The sequence below is a fragment of the Furipterus horrens genome, unplaced genomic scaffold (genome assembly GCF_987537825.1).
Source record: "Furipterus horrens unplaced genomic scaffold, mFurHor1.1.pri manual_scaffold_7, whole genome shotgun sequence".
NCBI lineage: Eukaryota > Metazoa > Chordata > Mammalia > Chiroptera > Furipteridae > Furipterus > Furipterus horrens.
In genome coordinates, this window is record NW_028327177.1 from 34524920 (window position 1) to 34546675 (window position 21756).

General features: G+C 38.8%; 2 protein-coding genes and 1 pseudogene across 2 annotated transcripts in view; all 3 read right to left on the reverse strand.

The window, feature by feature from the left end:
- Positions 1 to 6689, reverse strand: part of LRRC69 (leucine rich repeat containing 69) — a 61857-nt gene extending 55168 nt beyond the window's left edge. Inside the window, exons 1-2 of the mRNA XM_090282812.1 lie at positions 6429 to 6689; positions 4538 to 4723 (exon numbers count right to left, since the gene is read on the reverse strand). Of these exons, the coding sequence (XP_090138938.1) occupies positions 4538 to 4720 (183 nt within the window). The 5' untranslated portion in view covers positions 4721 to 4723; positions 6429 to 6689. The remainder of the gene's footprint in view (positions 1 to 4537; positions 4724 to 6428) is intronic.
- On the reverse strand, positions 764 to 1736 carry LOC150004261 (serine/threonine-protein kinase pim-2 pseudogene; annotated as a pseudogene).
- Positions 6690 to 10198: 3509 nt separating the features above from the next.
- OTUD6B (OTU deubiquitinase 6B) lies at positions 10199 to 20369 on the reverse strand. Its single transcript, XM_090283578.1, has 7 exons — positions 20235 to 20369; positions 19488 to 19639; positions 17208 to 17288; positions 15401 to 15713; positions 14557 to 14618; positions 11726 to 11832; positions 10199 to 10899 (listed from the first exon to the last, which is right to left on the reverse strand). Exons 1-7 carry the CDS (start codon positions 20356 to 20358, stop codon positions 10815 to 10817), a joined length of 924 nt encoding a protein of 307 aa, XP_090139704.1. The 5' UTR covers positions 20359 to 20369; the 3' UTR covers positions 10199 to 10814.
- Positions 20370 to 21756: the final 1387 nt, after the last annotated feature.

Consider the following 21756-nt stretch of genomic DNA (forward strand, 5'->3'; position numbering starts at 1 on the left):
TTTGTGGCCCACTTTTCGAGAGACGCCTCTCTGATCCCCACGCACCCAGTGGGGCAGGCGAGCCATGGCGAGACGGCACCTAATTGGCTGGGGGCTGCCCAGCTTGAGGCGGGCGGTAGCTGTCCAGTGAGGTGCGATGACCTCTCCCACCATCAGAGGAGACCCCTGGCGCTCGTTTCCTTCGCCAATCGGATAAGCTTATAACCGGTATCTGTCTCCTCCCGTGTTGAGTCGACATCTTGCGATGACGCTGGAGTATCCTCTCCAGTGAAGCTACAAAGCCTGGGCAGGGTGATATGGAGGGCCAGCTGTTGCCCATGCAGCAGACACCCCCTCTCTTCGCAGCTGAAGGATGCAAGGGGAAAGACAGAGTCAATACAGCTTGGCTTCAGGTGCGCCGCAGGAGTTGCCGGTGTTGACTACAACGTCAAACCGCCTTAGGGACTCCGGCTCCGGATTTTCTGTCGGGGTTTACTCCCTTAGCCTTTCCCCTGAGGAGGTATGCCACAAGGCAGCAGAGGTTTGGAGTCAGAGTTTCCCTTCTCCTTAGCCTTTCCCCTGAAGAGGTATGCCGCAAGGCAGCGGAGGTTTGAAGTCCACCTGCCACCATCACGTTGCGCCTCAGTACAGCTCTGCCAGGCAGGTCCAGCGATTTCCACTTTGGTTTCAGTTGGTGAGAAGGCTCTGCACACACAGCTCTGTAAAACCAGGTCAACAGAGGTCCTTCTATCCCTGTGACATGGCCATAGGATGGCTAGCCCAACTAGGACAGCAGAGACCAGACCAAAGGGGTAGGACTCCCTTTAGGGTCATTGGGGGGTACATCCTCCGTTGGTGTCTGCATCCGGGGCTCCAGCAGGATCTGCTCCAGTGAAGGTCGGGCAGAAGGTTTGGGGGCCAGGCACCTTCCGTAATCTCCTGGTCCCTCTCGAAGGGAATGTCACTGCACACCTTGTCATAGTGACCAGACAGTGGCTGGGAGTGCATGGTACTGGTTGTGAGAGATCCGCTCTGCGGGGCGGTACACACTTGTCCCATCAAAGCCAGTGTAGGGTCCGTTATGAAGCAGGGCACCGGAACCAAAACCTTTGAGTTTGACACAGACTCAGCGGAGGTCTATCAGGATGTTTTCATCTTTGACGTCACGATGAACAACTCCATGGGCATGGCAGTGCCGAACGGCTGCCACTGCCTGGACAAAGGGGCAATGGCTTTGGGCTTCACCCAACGGGCCCTGTTCTGTGATGTAGTCAAAGAGATCCTGGGCTGGCAAAGGCCACTCGAGGACCAGCAAGAAGCCCTCTGGTGTCTCAAACCAGTCAGCAGGCAGATCACACCAGGGTATCCACCACCTTCACCCACCTTCCATAGCAGTGCCACTCCCAGTGGGCATGTGACCAAGTCTGACAGTAAGCCAGCCCCGCACGCAGTTCCGTGGGAGCACTTTGAGGGCCACCTGGAGTCCATCTGTGCTGCGATGTCCTGCGAGGGCAGTGCCAAAGCCCCCCTTACCCATCAGGACGCCAAGTCCGTACTCAGCCTTGACGATCCTTGCCTCCTGGCAGCGGTGTGGGGGTCACGGAGGCCACTGTGAGCCCCTGAAGAGGCTTGCTGAACATGGAGGAGGCGCTGCGCAGGTTAAGCCCACTGAGCCCACAAGGTGTAGATGCACGGCGCAGAGAGGCTGAGGAGCCAGGACTTGGGGGCGCCAGGGTGGAAGGCAGGGAAACTGGCAGCCCAGAAACGGCTAAAATTTAAATAGTATTTAATATGTGCCAGCCAAACGCTGTGCCACACAGCCTTATGCATTGCCTCATGTGGACCTCATAATACCCCTGATTTTATAGAAAAGAGATCTGGGGTCTAGGCTGTGTGATTTATGGTGAAACAACATAGCTTCACTGTATGGCCAATGCTCCTAACTTCTACAGTACACTGTCTACAGTAATGTGCTGCCTATTTTTAAAAAGAATTTACTACTGCTCAGAATGATCATATATAAGCACATATATACACATAATACATTCATATACACACATACAATAAAGTTGTCTTGTATGCAATACATGTAATTCTCATTTTAAATGTAGTTGTTCTATTGGTTTACACACTCATTAGTCAGTATTGTGCAGAAGGCAAAGCATAGGCTTCCTAGACCATCTGCTATGTAGTGTACTAGGTAAGCAATCACAGGCAACTCACTCTGATTAACACCTGAGATTATGTTTATCGATTTTTTTTTTTTAGAGAGGAAGGTAGAGGGAGAGGGGGAGAAGAAGCGGGGGTGGAATAGGGAGGAGGGGAGAGAAAGAGAAAAGAGAAATATCCATGTAGGAGAGAAACATCGATTGATTGCCTCCCATATGCACCCCGACCAGGACTGAACCTGGATTGAACCTGCAACCGTGTGTGTGTGTGTGTGTGTGTGTGTGTGTGTGTGTGTGTCTGTGTGTGTACATGGGATGACGCTGAGCAACCCAGCCAGGGCTCCTTTTCTGTTATTAAAATATGGATACTAGCATCTACTTCTCAGAGCTGTTTTAAGGATTAGAGACAATATAATAAAGTGCCTGGCAAACAGTAGATATTATAAATGCTAGCTACAATCTTTTAGACCCAGCAGAAGACAGGTTGACAAAATGACATGCATGGTGCTAAAAGCGCAGTAGGTTCTTCACATATATTTGTGTTGACATTTCCACTCAGCTTTCAAATTTAAACCCATTTGTCTTCTTAATGATTTTAAACTCAGTCTTTCAAAGATTTCTAAATGCACAGCCACTTTTGAAAGAGAGAAATTTTAGCTTTACTTTATGTTAGTTTGTTCATTTTGCTGGAAATCTTTGTGTGTTCCTATAGTGAAAATGTGTTTCAGGATTCTGTTTCCATTACACTATCACTATACCTTGGTTTTCCAATTATTATAATAAAGGTCTGTTTAATGTTCCCCATTGGCATCTACCCCTTCTCCATGAAGCTATCCTTCTTTTGTACTTGCAAGGCACTCTGTACTTTCTATGGCTGATTATTATCTTCTGCTTTGTATTACACTGATTCAAATAGATATCTTTTTTACTTCTACTATTAAGTGGAAATTGTGTGATGATAGGATCTCTATGTGATTTATCTAGCATTCAAAGAATGGTATCTGGAATATAATAGTTGCTCAATAAACATTAGTTGAATGCTGCCTGCTTAGAACATTTCTGTAAACTAATGGTTCAGCTGTGTAATACTCATTATAGTTCACCACTTTTCTTTTTTCAAAATTAAGTATCTATAGAGCTCAGTCAGCTCCAAACTGCCCAGTTCAACTCAGTTCCTTCTAATGGGTTATGCGGGATTTTTAAAATTCTAGCCATTAACTCATCCCCATAACTCTACATTTAATTCAATGCAGTGCCTATCATAAGTACACATAGAACTTGGACCAGGCTACTTTTCTAACATTTAATTATGCTGTGCTTGTAGCTATTAATTGCCACTAGAAAATTCTTTGCTTTTTATTATATCTTTCAATCATTTACTTGATTTAAAAATAATATCCATGTTTAACTAGGATTAAATTTTTTTTTCAAGTGTTAGAAAAACAGGCTGGAAGTCCTCTAAATAAATGATAGCTTGAGGATACCATTTTGGGACAAACTATTAGGTAATTTTCCTGTAACTGTATGAATATATTTGAGCTAGTATTTGAAATATTAAATTCCTTAAGGACAGTGAATATTCTCATTTGCTATACCAACATAATACATAATATAGTGTCAGGTTCCACAAACTATTTAACAAAAATAACTGAGTCAAATTGATGAAGAAAATAATAAGCTTTTACATTTTTCTAATTAGCAGGTGTGTGGCCAGGGTGCATGGGGAAGGGCAGCATTACGACTCACTCTGCTAATTCTTATAAATGACCTCTTTTTGAGAAATCTGTGGCATCTTTAAGACCACAGTTCAATACAATATCAAATGCATCTTCCAAATACAGCTGTCCTGAATTTGTTTACTTTAAAAAATGAATTTAATTGATTTAAAACTACTCTAAAAGAAATGAATGTGCCCTCCTTCCCATTCCCTGCCAACACTTCATTTCAAAGTTCAGCCTGCTGTAGAAAACTGAAAAGGAACCCCTCTTCTATACCGGAAATATCTCCTTTCCATGTGCAAAAGCTTCAGGATAGTCCCCAGGGTGAACAGCACCTGGGGGATCCTCAAACCCACTTCCAGATGGAGCCCCCAAGGTAAACCAGCATATCCAGACTCCCAAGCCACTCCGGAAGATAGCCTCCAGAAAAACGAGTATGGCAGAGACCTAATCCTCTGATTCCAGGCGTGGGCCAAAGAGAACATGAATACATTGAAACATCTTCTTCCCCTACCATCTGTAATCCCCTAGGGGAGAACGCCTCCTGATGCCTCTCTAACAAAGCTCCACAGTAAGTCTTCAAGAAGCTAAATCTTCATAGATCTAAACCTTATTGTTCTCTTTTCTCTCCTGTTTTCCATTATCAGTCCAAAAAAATACGTTCTTCCTCACCTGGGTCAAGGTGCTTATCTCTGAGCACACTCTGGGGATTAGGTTATTCTGAAGGTCTAGACTCTTCAGGCCAGGCAGTTTTTCTAACGCTGAGGGCATCTTTGCCATCTTCTTCCCGTTCAAGGTTACGATCTTAGTGTTTTTACCACCCTTCAGTGCTCTTACTAACAACTTTTCAGCCATGGGCTGGGAAGAGAAATAGGAAAGGGAGAAGGTAACCATTAAGGATTAAGTGTCTTATTATGCATCTTTAGAATCTCTAACTGCAGAATTGCTGTGTCATGGAAACAAAAACATTCTGAGATCTATCACGTTGAAGGTGGGAGGCAGCAGAGAGTTTCCTATTAACAGGGAGGGAGGGGAAATAGCTGATTCCAGGTTTGGGAGCAGGAAATGTAGAAGATGAGCCTAGGATGTCTTATGCCAGAGACATGGAAGTTATCTAAGACTAATGAGATCACATCAAAAGGAAGCTAACTTATAAGGACCCCGACTGGCCTAAAATAGGAAAATTTGAGGATCAGAAAGAACGATCAAGAGTGGACAGAAACATAGTAAAGTGCCTGAACACCTAAGAGTTCATAACGGTATTTTTTATATTAAAAGAAACTTATTGATTACATTGGAATTTGCTAGGGAACCAATTCATAAATCTGAAAATTGATGAAGGAAAAGGTGAAGAATTTATTCTACTTTTTCAGTACACAGTGCATTTTAGTGTAATCTAGTAGTTTTAAAAGAATAATTGAAGCTAATAAGGAAGGAAAAACAGATTTAGAAAAATCACCATTTTAGCAAATCCTAATAAAATAATGGGATCTACCCAATGATCATAACTGGATGCTAAAAATATTAGGGGACAGGTTGATGAGGATCTTTATAAATAATCAGACTAATAACTCACTAATCAATTTTAGGATGATTAATTACATGTCTCATTATGTGATGCAATATAAAGTATACAGCACCACATAAAATATTCCTCAAAAAAATTAAATCTGAATCTAGTCATATTTCTGGATCTAACTGCAGAAAATATAAGGACTAGAGAACAAGCTAAATTCATCTCAGGACAGCAGTCAACCAAATCTAGAACATGGGGCATTCTGCAGCAAATGACACAAAATATAACTAACAAATCAGTGGCATTAATAAAAACAAGGACTTACATGAAATAAGACTTGAGAGAAATAATAGCCAAATGCAGTGTGTAAACTTGTTTTCATCCTGATATGAAAAAATAATATCATGGAGTCAACTGGGAAAATTTGATCATGGACCAGGTATTAGATTATGGGAATTGCTAATTCTGTTGTGTGGTAATAGAATGGAGATACTATTTTTTCAAAAATGCACTTTTAGAAATGCATCTAAAATTTTCAGGTAAAATTTCATTATGTCTTTAATTTTCTTTAAGATAATCAAGAGGGTGGACGGGGGCAGGGAGGGGGTGGAAGAAAGAAATAAGATTGACCAAACACTGATAATTATTGATGCTCACATGGGTTAATTATACTATTCTCATTATTTTTTGTGTATATTTGAAAATTTCCAAACAAGAAATTGACAAAGACAAAAAGAAGAGAAAGGAGGAGCTGAAGCCAGTGACATGTGATTACTATTAGAACTGCATTTGGCCGGTTAGGAGGTTTGGGAGCATTTGAAGTATATATATATATATATATATATATATATATATATATATATATATATATATATATTTATTTAAATCTACAATTTGAGCAATGCTCAGTGAGGACAGCTTGTCAGTTTGTCTTGGCAACAGCTGCGGTGGCTCAGGGCTGGTGCAGAAATCACCTGAAGGCTCATTCACCCCAAACTGGTGGTAGGTGCTGGTTGTTGGTTGAGACCTTAGGGCCACAACACCTACCTGTAGCTTCTCCAATGCAGCTTGAGCGTCCTCCCAACATGGCGTCTTGGTTCAAAGTGTTAGCACCCCAAGAGAGAAGCAGATGAAACTCTATCACTTTCATGGCCTAGCTTCTTAAGTCATGCAACATCACTCGTGCCACAGTCTACTTATTAGCAAGTCACTGAGTCTAACCCATACATAATCAAATAAAAAGGAATTAGACCACCTCTTGATCCTAAATGGACACTACAGTTCACCCTTCGGCCATGAGTCATTTACATTCCTCCAACACACAAAATAGTGACACTTTTTCCCAAGAGTCCCTTCTCCTCACAAGTTTCATCTATTTAGAGTAAGATCTTGCCATCTAAATCAGTTACAAACGTAGATGGAGCTCCTCGGTGACAGTTCCTTGAGTTTATCCTAAGCTGAAGACCTATGCACTAAAAAGACAAGTTACCTGTTCCCATATACTCAGAATTTAACAATGGGTGAAATGTAGAAGAGGCAATAGACAGTACCACCCAGAAGAGTTAAAAAGATGCACAAAACAGTTACTGGTTCGTAGCAATTCTGGAACTCAATTAGGTACATGTCAGTCCCTTGATTAGTGTTCAGTCCTACTGCCTAAGACTGTTTATTAGTTCCCCTTACTGGAATCTTGATTTATCCTTTCTCTTCCATAACACATAGGCCATGTTTATTGAGTAGTTTTCTGCTTCCTGTTCATTGAAGTTCAAGATTTTTCTTTTTTGGGGGGGTAACAGCTTTGCATTATAACTAACATACCATACAATTCACCCATTTAAAGTGTACAAGTCAATGGCTTAAGTACATTACCAGGTTGTGCAACTATTTCTGGAAACCCTGCATCCTTTAGCAATCACTCCCTCTCCCATTCTTCCCTTCCACTCCAGCCCTAGGCAACCACTAATCTATAGATTTGCTTATTCTATTTTATATAAATGGCCTCATAACAATATGTGGTCTTTGTGTCTTTCACTTGCATAATGCTTTCAAGGCTTATCCATGTGCTAGCATGTACCACCAGTATGTCCTTCCTTTTGATGGCCTAAAAATATTCCATTGCACGGTTATACTGTTTTCTACATCCGTTTATCAGTTAATGAACATTTGTTTCTACTTTTTGGTTATTACAAATAATGCTATTAATATTTGTGCACCATTTTCCTGATTATACAACTAGGGAGAAATTACTGGGTTGTGTGGTAACTTTGGAACTGCCAGTCCATTTCCCAAAGTGGCTGCATCGGTTTACATTCCTACCAGTAGGGACCATCTTTTCATTTCATACTGTCACTTTTGATCCTAAACTAATATAATCCCTCTGTAAGCTTATCTTAAAAGTTTAATTCATCCTATCAGACAAAAGCCACATCCACAATCTCTTTGCATATCCACTCTATTTCGGGTTCCCATGTGAAACCCATGCAGGATAACAGGCTAAAGTTTTAGAAGCTCTCTCATCTGTTAATTAGAGAACATCTTTAATCTTCCTGAGATCTTAAAAGGCTTTATAGTCATGCCCTTGACTTCACCTTTAGACTTCATTTTCCTGAGTTCCCTGATTTGTTGTAACTCATTTCTTCATTTTAGCCTCATTTGAGCTCTGGGGAGGCTAGGAATGAGTAACATTTTTCAAGCCCATAATGTGTGGCTCCCTTATATTTAATAATTCTTACTCCTACTTGCCTTTCTCCTCCTTTACCAAAGGCAGCTAGAAGAATCCACATAGCACCTTCAATACGGTCTCAAAACCTGCTTGGCTAGATCATCCAGTTGATGATGTACCTTTTACTTTACACATTAATGCTGTGAGCATCACTGCTCAACTTTCGGCTACTATTAACAGGAGTCAAATTTCTTCCAGGTTCCAATAACATTTTCCTCACAATCCCTTTCAACCGTCACCTAGAGCCTCCTGGAGTGATACCAGGCTAATTCTGTTCGGGGCATAATATATTTATTCCAAATCTTTTAAATGCAAGGCATGTTTTTGTATTATTTTCAATTACATGTGAGGACAATACAAGGGCTGGATATAATTCTAAAACAAAATGAATTTTCTTTATTTCAATATTCTAAGATTATTACTGAATAACAATTTGAACAAATGTTTATTTAACTCATCTTTTATTCTTTTGGCAAACAGATGATGTGAACAAAATTATAATACTCCCTATAGTTATACACACTCCTTTTTGCTTAATACAAGTTGTAAACATATTTAAGTGGATAAAATTCTTGGCTTAACAAATATTCCAGAATTCCAACATATTTTTTGAGTTACGACAAAAAAAGCTTATGAAATTTTCATTAGGCTATCACCATACAGCAAACTGACCTAAGTATATCTGTTTTTAAATTAACATCTGCCATTTTTTAAAGACTGCAATTTTAGGTTACAGCTAAAATCATTTTTATCTCAAGTTCTATGAAAGAACAGAAGGTAACCACATAAATATTGTTCATAACCATATCAACCATTTAAAAATTGATAATAAAAATAAAAACATATGCCTATAATCAAGAAAATGCCACTCATCTTGTTAGAAGAAAAAATAGCTGCTAGTAAGGTAATTTCCAATACTTTAAGTATAGATGGAATTTATAACTAGGTTTCATGATACCTTGTTTTATTACTTCTTAATGCTTACTTTCTAAAGTAACAGATTACTTCAAATAAAGCCAAGATGTTTACTATTTTATAATTTCATTATTTTATAAATTTCAGACCCCCAAGAAAACAGATCACGGATTACAAAACAGGCAAGAGAAAAGCAGTTAATTACCTACAAGGGGGCTCCCATAAGACTCTCAATTGATTTTCAAAAGAAACTGCAGGCCAGAAGGGAATGGCAAGAAATATTCAAAGTGATGAAAAAGTAAGGACATATAACAAAGATTACTCTACCCAGAAAAGCTATCACTTAGAATTGAAGGACAGATAAACAGCTTTCCAGACAAGAAATAGCTAAAGGAGTTCATCACCATCAAACCAATATTATATGAAATGTTAAAGGGTCTTCTTTAAGATAAAAATTTTGAACAATAAAATGACGATAAATATATATCTATCAACAATTGAATGTAAAAAGCAAAATAAACAAGCAGAAGAGAAAGAGAATCCTAGACACAGAGAACATTTTGATGGATGCCCAACTGAAGGGGCATTGGGGGTTGGGCAAAGGAGGTGAAGGAATTAAAAAGTACAAATTAAAAAAAAAAAAAAAGTACAAATTGGTTGTTGCAGAATAGCCATGAGGATATAAAGTACAGCACAGAGAATATAGTCAGTGATAGTCTGATAACTATGTATGGTGCCAGATGGATGTGAGATTTATCAGATCTCTTAAGTTATGTAATATCTAATCACTGGCGTGTACACCTGAAAGTAATATAATAATATGTCAACTGTGATTGAAAATAAAAAAGGATTTTTTAAAAATTAAAGAAAAATAATGGTATTAATTTCATTCTGAAGTTTAAGAAATAGAAAGCGGTAACAAATGAATTAGACATTAATCTGTTGAGTCTTTTCAAATTACACACAACTAAAAGGTGAATCTGAAATTCTTAGGAGGTTTAAATCTGACAGGGAATACCTATTTATCTTTGAGTTTATCTTATTTTACAAAGCTTAACTGATTCTCATCTGGAAAAAAACATTTTTAATCATTAAAACAAGTCTTCTTAGCTTCACTTTGATGAGGTCATAAAAAAGCTTCATAGCATTGATCACAGCACTGATCACAGCAATACCAAGGTTACTACAATCAAGTTTATTTACTTATTTATTTTTATTGATTGATTTTAGAGAGAGGAGGAAGAAACACTGATTTATGGTTCCACTTATTTATGCATTCACAGGTTGTTTCTTGTACATGCCCTGATCAGGGTTCGAACCCGCAATCTTGGTGTGTCAGGATGATGCTCTAACTTGAGAGACCCAGCCAATCAAGTTTATTTATAAGCATTAATTAAATTTGCTGTCACCATCCTATTATTGCAATGATAAAATGACTGAGTCATCTCATTTCTTCAAGAAAAATTACGTTGAAATGGTTACTGAAAGCTTCTGGTAAAATATTTCAGCTCTATTTCAACAGAATGTTCAGGATCCTATAATAATAAAAATATAAGCAAACAGGGTTCTGTCTTGGTCTATGAATATGTTCTCCACAATGGACTTATAAGTGTTTTTATAAGGGCACACTGGTTAGTTTATCGCTGACATTTTTTTAAAAACCTGTTAGCAGCTTTGCCACAAAACTAATTGAAGGTAGTTGTGTTTTTCAGTGACATTTAGAGCAATCCATCACCTGGTGTGAATACTCATATCCGCACACTGTACTAAAACATAATTGTACACCACTTTGTAAACTAGCTGCAATTTTCAGTAGCTCTGTTCACCAACCATGTAACGGAATTGTAATGTTCTCCTAAGCCATAGGCATGTCTCATATATCTGAAAAAAAAAAAAAAAAAAAAAAAAAAGAAAAAGAAATGACTAGTTTTAATGAAGGTAATTCCTTGTATATAAGTGTTTATTAGACATATAAAACCAAGTACTATGAATGAATCACTTCACAAAAGTATCATTTAATAAACTACAGAGGCATAATACTTAAAAGTTCAACACCATGTGAAAAGCATAAGCAGTCAGTAAGACCTTTACCCCTGTCTGCTGAGTGTAAGTCAGGCAAAACACAATCATTGGAGGGAAAAGAAAAGATTGAAATGCTGAGTCCTTAATAAGCTTAAATTTTTTACCTAAATCCAATCTATTAAGGACCGCCTGAGTAGGTTTAGCTAATAAACACTAAAAGCCAATAGCAAACTCTCCATGCTGTGTTTCGGAGGAGATTTCCCAATCATGTAAAATAATTTTACAATATGGAGAACAATCTCTAAGGAATAAACAATCAAGCAACATGAATCTCTAAGAAATAAACAATCAGGCAACATGAATATGTTTCAGCTTTTGCATTTGTTGAAACTTCTAGCATTTTCAATGTCAAGCCAGGACAATATGCAAACTATTTCTAAAACTTTCTAACCTTTAGAAATGACTTTATTCTTAACTCATATGCAAAAATAAATCCCTATACATTGTTATCTAATTCACATATTTGGACAATGCCTTTTAATTCTATAACTGTCTTTAGCACAAAATAAGTGTAATTAATTTTACTGAAGATAGTTTTTTAAATTAATCAACAATAACCCAAATGTTTTAATAAGCCTTTTTGTCTAAATGAAAAATATAAAAGTAGACATTTCTAGGTACTTACACAAGTATTAATGGATTTTTTGGATATTCTTCGCCAACTACAATAGGAGGAGAATCTGCCTGTATTATCTCTATTGGTGTTTGTAAAATATGAGACAGGGCTCTTAGCTATAGAAAAGAAAGTTTATTAGTGAAAAAATAAATGAAAATGTAAATCTTATTGAAATCATAAGCTACTGAGGTATGCATGAATAGGGGAACCAGTCAGAGCAGGATCTTCCCTGTTCCTCACTATATACACGGAGAACCTGGCACACAGTAGGTACTTAATACATATTTGTTAAATTAACAAATAAATATATTTATTAAATCAAATGCAGAACTTTCAAACCCTGGCCATACAATAGCTTCTTAGAAATATCAATGTCATAGTAAATAAAGTGAGGGGATGGGCAGACTGGGTTCATTATAACAGGCTCTCTATTTTTGAATATAATTGAAAATTTCTGTATAAAAAGTTTTTAAAAACCACTCTTAAAGCATCAGACCAAATCAATTACAATTTTGGAAGGAGAGAGGGCTAAAGAAGGAACAGCAAAAAAAAGGTTTATTTTCCTTAAAGCTTTTCAGATGGTTGTCATGCCAACTACTGTGGACAGCCACCACTCTGTAATTTTCAAGGTGCAAAGAGAATGAGGCATGTATATGAATTGTACTATCCTTTCATGGAATTTCCATCTAATTCATACACAAGTTTAAGTAATTTTATACCATAAAATATAAAGTCAGAGCTTAAAGCTGGATGAATAATAGTTATTAATACATACAATCTTCACAAAACCTATGGGACAGGTACTACTGTTATACTTATTTTAAAGACCTAGAATCTGAGGCGGAGAAAGGTTAAGAGGCCTGCCTGAAGCAAGCACAAGGGAATAAAATGACCTGCAAACTGAGGAAGTTCATAAACAAATGAATCATTTAACAGTCTTTAATGTAGGGCACTGATGTAAGTATTTGCCCCATTATAAGATCATTCTGTCTACGAAACGGTCCTTTTAGGAAGTTTTAAAGGAAAGTAAGAAATTACTTTAGGAATATGAAAAAGATTCTGTTTTCACAGTGGCAAATTTAACCTCTATCTCATAAAGTTCCTCAGAGGCACTTTCTTCTCATACCTAAAATAACATTTTTTTTTTTAAAGCTGGCTTGGAATGAAGGGTGCAAAGCAAACTTTAGAAATCTAACATCCCTTCTCCATCTTCAGAAATCATATAAGATTTTCTCAATCATAACGTAAGTTTACCTCACTGAGAAAACAGCAAATCTTATATCAAATGGATTTGGAGATGAACAATTTAGGAGAAATGTTCTTCAAAGGATTTTTAAAAGGTTGTTGTGAATTAGAAAGTGTCACTTAGGTTTCTAATTCTCTTATTAACTTGGGATCCTTATAAGAAAGTTCAAGTATCTTTAATTATTCCTAATGCAATCACAAAACTACTATGAAAATTTCCTGAGTTTTAGAAACCTAGGAGAGGCCCACAAAATGAATGGAAATAGTTCCATCTGGTGGCTCAGAAAGGTACAAATATTCAGAACAAGATTTTGAAGAAGCATTTATGTCATACCTTTAAAGAACATAGCTCTCAAAGTGAAATACTCAGAGTCACAAACTATTCAAGATGACTAATCTAACCACTGCACAATATATATTTTTTAAATCTGCACCTGAGGACATTGACTTTTTTTTTTTTTTTTAAATAGAGATAGGTGAAGGAAGGGAGAGAGAGAAGGAGAGAAAGAAACAGATTGGTTGCCTCTCATGCCCCAACCCCTGACCAGGGACAAAACCCACAACCTGGGCATGTGCCTGATCAGGAATTGAACCTGCAACCTTTTGCTGAATGGGACAATACTCTAACTGAGCCACACTAGCCAGGACATCTCTACACAGTATTAAAAATACTGCTAGATTCATTCCCCTGGCAATTTAGCTTATAAACTTGTATGCATGCACTCACTCCCTGCCTTACTTAAGTGTCCACAAATGACCTCCCAAGTATACACAGGGTTTTTATTATCCCCATGCAATAACTAGGAAACTCAAGCTCTGTAGGGTGACTAACACCCACACAAAACTAAGCAGTGGAAGAAAAAGCCAGAATCCAAACCCAAAACCTTTCCTCTTATCTCCTGACTTTCTAATAACCCAGGCTGCCTCATCACCACTTAGGCTTTTATGTTATTGTAATAAAGTTAACAACGTAAAATAAATAATTGGAGCTAAAAAAATAATCCTGATTAAGTCCCTCCAAGTGACTAAATGTACTGTTTTGTAACGCATGCATTTTAATGCATCAATACTGCTTTCAAGTCAGTCTGTCATTATCAACTAGGAATTCACAACGCATTTGTAACACATGGGTATAGTAGGACTTGACTGTACTTTCACATAAAAATATTGTTTTCTATATCTGATGTAATGGATATGTTACTTTTCCAATACTGCCTTTCATCAGTTGAGCCATTAGGGTAAATATTACTGTGAAGTAACTTAACTTTCATTAAGTTTAAAAAATCAAACATATATCCAGTAGCAAGACAATAAATGGGAACACTTATGCAGATGCGACACTAGCCTCACCAACTTAGAAATCAAAACCTGGGCTATTTAAAATGAAATAATGCTTCACTTCCTGAAGGTACATACTCAAAAGCCTAAGAACATTAACTCCTTATTTCAATGCTTTGTCAGTAGAAAAACAGCAAGAATGTAAAGAAAAGGAGTATTCAAAGAGAAACTGGGATCATCTGAAAAGTGTGTGAACACTACAGATGGGATTTAGAAATAATTTAACAATCCACAATCACTACAAATTACAGACTTACCTCAAGCTGACCTCCCCATGCAGCTGTGTTTACAATATCATCACAGTACTTTCCAAACTCTTCTGTAGAGAATAAGCAGAATACAGCACTTTATAATTTTCTTAACTCCTGTTACAACATTCCTTTTATTGCTCCCAGAATTCCTGACAAAACTGCTCAAGCTAGAAACTTTCTTCTTCTCCACCTGTACTCTCCAGAATTGAACCCACTTCCAAGACCTAAACTGAACTCAGCACAATTTTCCACCACCTTATCATCCAAGAGCAGAGCATTCTGCTTCCCTCCCTCAGTCTGAGACCCAACGACCTTTACTTAACAAGCCTACTTCCCTCTCTTTAGCCCAAGCGATGACTCCCCAAGTGTCAACTTATTCACTATCTTGACATGTATTTTAAGACCTAAACCTTCATTTGAAAGAATATACTGAAAAAATAAATAAAAATGTAGCCGCTATAAAACCAGCTCTACCTTAAGACCATAAGAAATTTGAAAAGAGAATCAGAGTAAAAGTAAAACTGAGCTGAAACTCCTAAGAGATAGCAGAGATAGCATCAAAACGTGCCACCACTTGTTATTTTGGAAGCATTTAACCTTATTTGCATCAGTATCTTACATAAAACGACTAATATATTTTAACTACAAAATAATTAAGTACTTAGGTACTTAATAAAGCAAAATGTACTCCTACCTATTAAAATTAGAGGAAATAAGTCTACCTCAATTTTGAGGTATTTTTGCCATAAGGACTATTCCATTTGTCTTATTCTCAGTCCCAGGAGGTACTTTATTTAACAATGACAATGACCACAACTGAAACAAGGCGTACTAAAGAAAAATAAATTACCTGGTGTATACATAGCTCCTGTATTAGGGTTTGTTAAAAATGGCAGAAAGTCTTCCATATGGCTTTGCATATATTTAGCAGTTTGACTTCTTAAGGCAGCTACAGTCAGAGGGCTCTCCCGCTCTTTCAGTTGATCTTCAATGGCTCTGTACATACAGTGGCCATCGGACGGAACCTGTTTAACTTCCAATTGTCTATCTGCCAACAGTTGAGCAAGTTTTTCGCTTTCTAGATGTCTAGCTCCATGTAAGTTCTCAATTTCGGCTTCAGCTATTCTTTCTTTCTGCTCCTTTTCCAATGCAGCTTTTTTGTCCTAAGAAGAGGACAAGGTAGGAAAGGGAATTCATAATAATTAGGACTAATTTAATTTTTATTATGAAGATAGAAATATAAGGTTCTCAAAACATTCTGCCATTTTTCTCCCTTTTCCCACGAGCACTATCATATTGATGACCTCATCACTTGCAGAACGCTCTATCCTGTGAACTCCTTTAAGGGCAAACTAGCCCTTTTCCTTATAGCTCTTTGATAATGCAAAATTTCATTCCCACATTTTTGTTTATGTTGTTTCTCAAACTTTAAGTATCCTATCTAAACTAAATTTCCTTTAAATTCCAACTCATTATTTAACACTTAGCACAATGAACTTTTCCTTCTGCAAACAAAAAGAGGCGACCCTGGCAAGCCTGACAAGCTTAGTAACTGGAAATAACCACATGGGATGTTGCGGTCATTAAAAAAATAAAATAAATTTCTAACTCAGCAACTTCTGGTGGGAAGTCATGCCCTAAGGCCTATATGACAGATTCATTTCTACACCAAAAAAGCCCTGTCCACTGTTTTTGTGCATCTAAAATAACTTACTGAAATGTCAGAATGATTTCTTCTCCAGATCTTCAAAGACAAACACGCTGGCATGGGGCCAGATGACCTCAACATTCCTCATCCTCATCTTTGACCCACATACCTTTGTAAACTATGTTCATTAAATGTTAACTATCTATCAATGTAAAAGAAACATGTATCTCTGCATTTTATTTTTTATCCAATCTTAAAGAGAGTTCCTGCTTTGCTTTCTTTTGCCTCTTGATTCTGCCCCCAATGGATTTCACATAACCTTTCTTATGTCTTCTCCTTTGCTTCCAAGGTAGAAAATTAACTGCAAAACTGCTACTCCCTGGGGCTTATCTCAATCCTTTGAGATTTGGCTCCTAGAATTAACCCCAACACCTCGGCTCAAAATAAACTTTCTTTAGGTTTAGAATTTCTTTCTTCAACACTTCTCTGAATTTTCACTGTAATTAGCTATTACATAGGAAACATAATTCTCTGAGAATTGTGTACACCTATATATCTTGCTTAATTTCTAGGTCCAAATCCTTGTTTCAGCCTTTACTACTAAAGTTCTTAAGCAAAGCTGTGCACCAGAATCACCTAGGCCCACACTGTGAAGACTCTGCATTGCTAAGTCTGGGATAACATGTTTGTAAAAAATATCCTTTGCACATCCCCCTTCCTAGCCCACTCTTCTATAATAACTACAAACTGAATTATGTTACATTCTATTGCCTTAGGCCTATTTTCTTCTGTATCAAATGGGGATAAGAAATCCTACTTCATAGGATTCCTGTCAAGATTAACGAGATTTCATATAATCTATAAGCCCTAGCACAGTATCTGGCACATGTAAGTGCTTCATAAATGTTCACTCAGGTCCTTTGACAAGGATACTCTCGTTTCATAGAACACCTATGAAGGTACTGAGCACACAGCACTGACTTAAATACTTGGAACGTGACTTTCATACCCGTCTCTTTTGTGCTCTTGATATCCGAGGCGGCTGATTCTCCAGAACCAAGTTTGAAATGTTAACAGCATCAAAATCTCTCTGCAGAAAACAGAAAGCAGTAACTAGTTAATAAAAGATATTCAAAGTATCAGATTACTACTTTATTACTGAAAATGAGAAACAGGTGTAATCCCACAATTCAAATTTGAGTAATAGCACTAGGTAAGTATCAGATAGCATAGTTTTAATTCCTTTCTCTTACTTGTAAGGGAGAATTTGTAAGATTCCCAAGAAGTTTCCTTACAGCTCTTCAAAGAAAATGTTCATCCCCGCACACTTTTCTTCCTTCTTGGCATGCCTAACTCCATTAACCTAAATACTTCTTTTAAGGGTCAACTCATTCAACATTCTATTTTTCCCTTCTCTAAATGCTGATAGTACTTATAGGACATACAAGGTCCTGTGCAGGCTCAGTTCATTACTATTTTCATAACCTCAAATGCGGCAGGTCTTTCTCCATCATAATTAACCAGAACCTGATGAACGCTGCTTCTTTATCCTAGTAACAAGATGAGCTTTTTCTAACCTTTTCCATCTAACTCACAACTATAGGTAGAATTTAACTTATAAGTATCATTAACTTATTACAACCAATCTTAATTATTAAATGGGGATTATGTATTTGCTGAAGTAAGAAAACAGATGTTAGACTTATACCAGGATTAGTAGCTAGTATTTTATTAATGCAAATAATGCCTCTAATAACAACAAAGTTAGTCAGCACACTCCAAGGTGATCCAAACAATCAAAATCAGATTAAGATTTCAAAGAGTGGTTATCAACTTCAGTGAAATTAGTATCCTCATATTTTTCAGAAGAATCTGTTAAAACTTATAAATTGCTATACTGATAATAGGCAAGATGCAGAGAAGCATCTGAAAAAAAAAAGAGAGAGAGAAAGCAATAACAAGAATTCAGGCAGCTTTCAGAAAGAAAACAAGCTCAAGTCAATGAAAATGATAATAGTTCAAAGTAGAAAGGGAGTTTGCATTTTAACAGTTGGACAAGATGTAGCTTAAGAACCAAACATTTTTGTCCCTGGAAACTTAGGGAAGAAATCTCAAAGCTGAAAGACCTGAGACAGTAAAGAAACAATCTCACTAATAGAAGAAATTGGGAGACAAATAGGAATAGTACCATGTTTGTGACAACACAGTTTAACACCTGGAGCACCGAGCCTTGTGACTTGGAAATAAAATATATTAAGGGCTTGGAAGGCCAGTATCCTTATGACTGGCTAATAACGTTAAAGAAAATGAGACTATGTTTAATACACCCACCACTGTAAATCAGTACAGACAAGCCATTTTCCTTGTCAACAGCAGACCAAAAATAAACCAAATAAAATTATGGTAGAAAAATGTTGCATAGACATAAAGAACTTTCTAACTACCACTAAGGAGTGAGGTTATGGAGTCTGAACCTTGGTATCCAAAACCTAGGCAATAAACGACCACCACTATACAAAATCAGAACTCAATATTCACATCCTGGGGTAAGTCAGCTCTGGCTTTGGCATTTAATGGATGCTATGAATTCAGGACAATGTTGTTACAGTACTCTGAGTCTGCCCCCACTTGAAAATAGGATTATCTACACTTACTTCATAGGTAATACCTCATAGTGTGTTACTTATGAGAATTTATGAAATATTGCATGTAATATATTAAACATAGTGCTTGGCACACAATATATTAGCTACAATAATAAAGTAAATTTAAGTTAAAATGATGACAGTATGCTCCAATTTACCCAACAAACATCAGTAATCTTCATTAATAACAACTTGTACATAAAGCACTTTTATATCATAAAAATGATTTCACATTCATTGTCCCATTTGATTCATACAAAATCTTCACTCAGACACATTTGTATCATTATATGTGGAAAACTTTATGCTCAGGAAGTTTAAGTAACTTTCCCCAGGTTACAGTCATATTTAATGGCAATTTTGGAACTAAATGTCTGTACTTCCAAATTGCACTTGGTGAAGCTTTCTCTGGTCCACTTTATCAATCTGTTCATCTTCTGGGCAAGTACATAGTTAAAATGCACTTTCTTGGCTGACCGCCCCTACAAAAACACATTACTTTGTAAACCTGGTCACCAGACTAACGAAGGTTATGCATGAGCATGATTGACTTCATTTCCTTCCAAATTTATGATTTTATGTAGTAAATGGTTTAACAGAAGTGGACAGTTGCTTTCAAATGCTGTAGGCAAAGAGAAGCATACTTGACTCTCCTTAGAAGTCAGCTTCAATTGCTCCAGTTCCTCTCTGTGTTTCTGTTCCATTTCTGCTTCCAGCTTAGCAACATCTTCAGTGAGTTGCTTCCTCCTCTTTTTGTCATTCTTGGGAACAGCATTCTTCATACCTTGAATTTTGGCTGAAAAGCCACCAAAAACTTGAAGTCAAAAACTCAGCGGTTAAGAGGAAATGAGAAATAGGAACAATAAGGCAATGGTAAAGGGAGAGGATATAGAAAAGGTAATTATGTAAACAAGAATAATAATTTTGTAACAATCAGACAATTACAGAGAACAGCCCAGATGAAGCTGAATTGCCCCTCCCCCTCCCCAAAAGTCTCATTAACATAACTGCGAGTTTGCTGGGGTCAAATAAAAGAAAAAAAATGACTTTAGTTTCTAAATCTTTACAATACTTCTAAGAACTTAAAACTGGAGTAAGCTATTAAAAGCACCCATTTAGGGCCAAGGGCCTGGGGCAGGAACGAGAAAAGGAGTCGGGGAAGGAGGTGTTCTCAGACACCGGCGTTCGAGGGACGGCGGGGCTAAGGACGCGGCGCGCCCGCAACGTGGAAGGCACTGAAGATTAGGGCATTAGGGGTCCCCGGGGGCAGGGGAGGCGCAGGGAGCGAGGCCACTGAATGCTTTGGAAGTCTGGGACAATGCAGACTCCAAGCCCAAGATTCCCCGGGACAGGCCTGTCCGGTGATTTCTAGGTTCCCACTCCGCCCTCACCTTGCAACTCCTTCTTCTCCTTGCGGTGCCTTTTCACCAGCTGCTCCTCTTCATCATGCTCTTCGGCCGAGCCTTCCTCCATGGCCACCAGATAGCCGGACACGAGGGAACAATCCTGCACCATCCGCGGGCAGGCACCTCCCACACTTCAACCCTCACCCTGGGCGCCATTGGCCAGGCTGGGAACCAGCCCCGCCTTCAAGGCGGCACCGGATTTAGGCCGAGGCTTTGGAAGGAGCAGAAAAGCGAATGGAACGCTGTGTGCGTGCGCGCGCCCGTGACACACACTCCCAACTGCACGGGGGAGCAGCCGAGCCGGAGGGCGCGCGGGGCGGGGCCGGCGGTTGTGAGTTTGCTGCCCGGTGATTAACTAGTTGGCTGGGAGCCCCTTGAGCAAGAAAGCTGCGCTCTGGGCTGTCGGTGCTGCGGTGAGGCGCGCAGAGATGACATAGCGAGAACCATTTTGGACGTTCGGTTTTTTTTCTCTTTTTCCATTGCTGTTTTAATCCTCACTTTTGGTCCCATTGCCAAGGAAAATCAAACATGTCAATAAAACCATTGATGACTATCAGTAGGAATCTTTGTGTTGAATCAATAAAACAGTAGGTTTTAAGTTGTTCATTGTTTTAAAGGTGTGAAAAGTAATATAAACAAAGGCACTTTATAATGGAGTTTGAGCCCCAGCCAGGTATCCCAGTTGGTTAGAGCATCCTTAAGATATGCCAAGATTGTGGGTTTGATCTCCGGTCAGGGCACATATAAGAATCAACCGTCGTCGTCGTCGTCGGCAGCCGTCCGTCTCGAGAGACGATGGTGTAGCTTCTTAAGAGTCTATCTGCACCGCCGAGAATGGCTGTGCAGTCCGACTCGGGAGTGACACGGTATCTGTCTCCTCCCGTGTTGAATCGACATCTTGTGATGACGCTGGAGTGTCCTCTCCAGTGAAGCTGAAGCTACAGAGCCTGGGCAGGGTGATATGGAGGGTCTGCTGTTGCCCATGCATCAGACCCCCCCTCTCTTCGCAGCTGAAGGGTCCAAGGGAAAGACGGAGTCAATACAGCTTGGCTTCAGGTGCGCCGCAGGAGTTGCCGGTGTTGACTACAACGTCAAACCGCCTTAGGGACTCCGGCTCCGGATTTTCTGTCGGGGTTTACTCCCTTAGCCTTTCCCCTGAAGAGGTATGCCGCAAGGCAGCGGAGGTTTTTTGGAGTCAGAGTTTTCCTTCTCTCATGTGCCCTGACTGGAAGATCGAACCAGCGACACTTAGCTCGCAGGCCGACGCTCAATTCACTGAGCCAAACCAGCCAGGGCATATATATATATATTCGTCGGCAGCCGTCCGTCTCGAGAGACGATGGTGTAGCTTCTTAAGAGTCTATCTGCACCGCCGAGAATGGCTGTGCAGTCCGACTAGGGAGTGACATGGTAGTATCTGTCTCCTCCCGTGTTGAATTGACATCTTGCGATGACGCTGAAGCTACAGAGCCTGGGCAGGGTAATATGGAGGGTCTGCTGTTGCCCA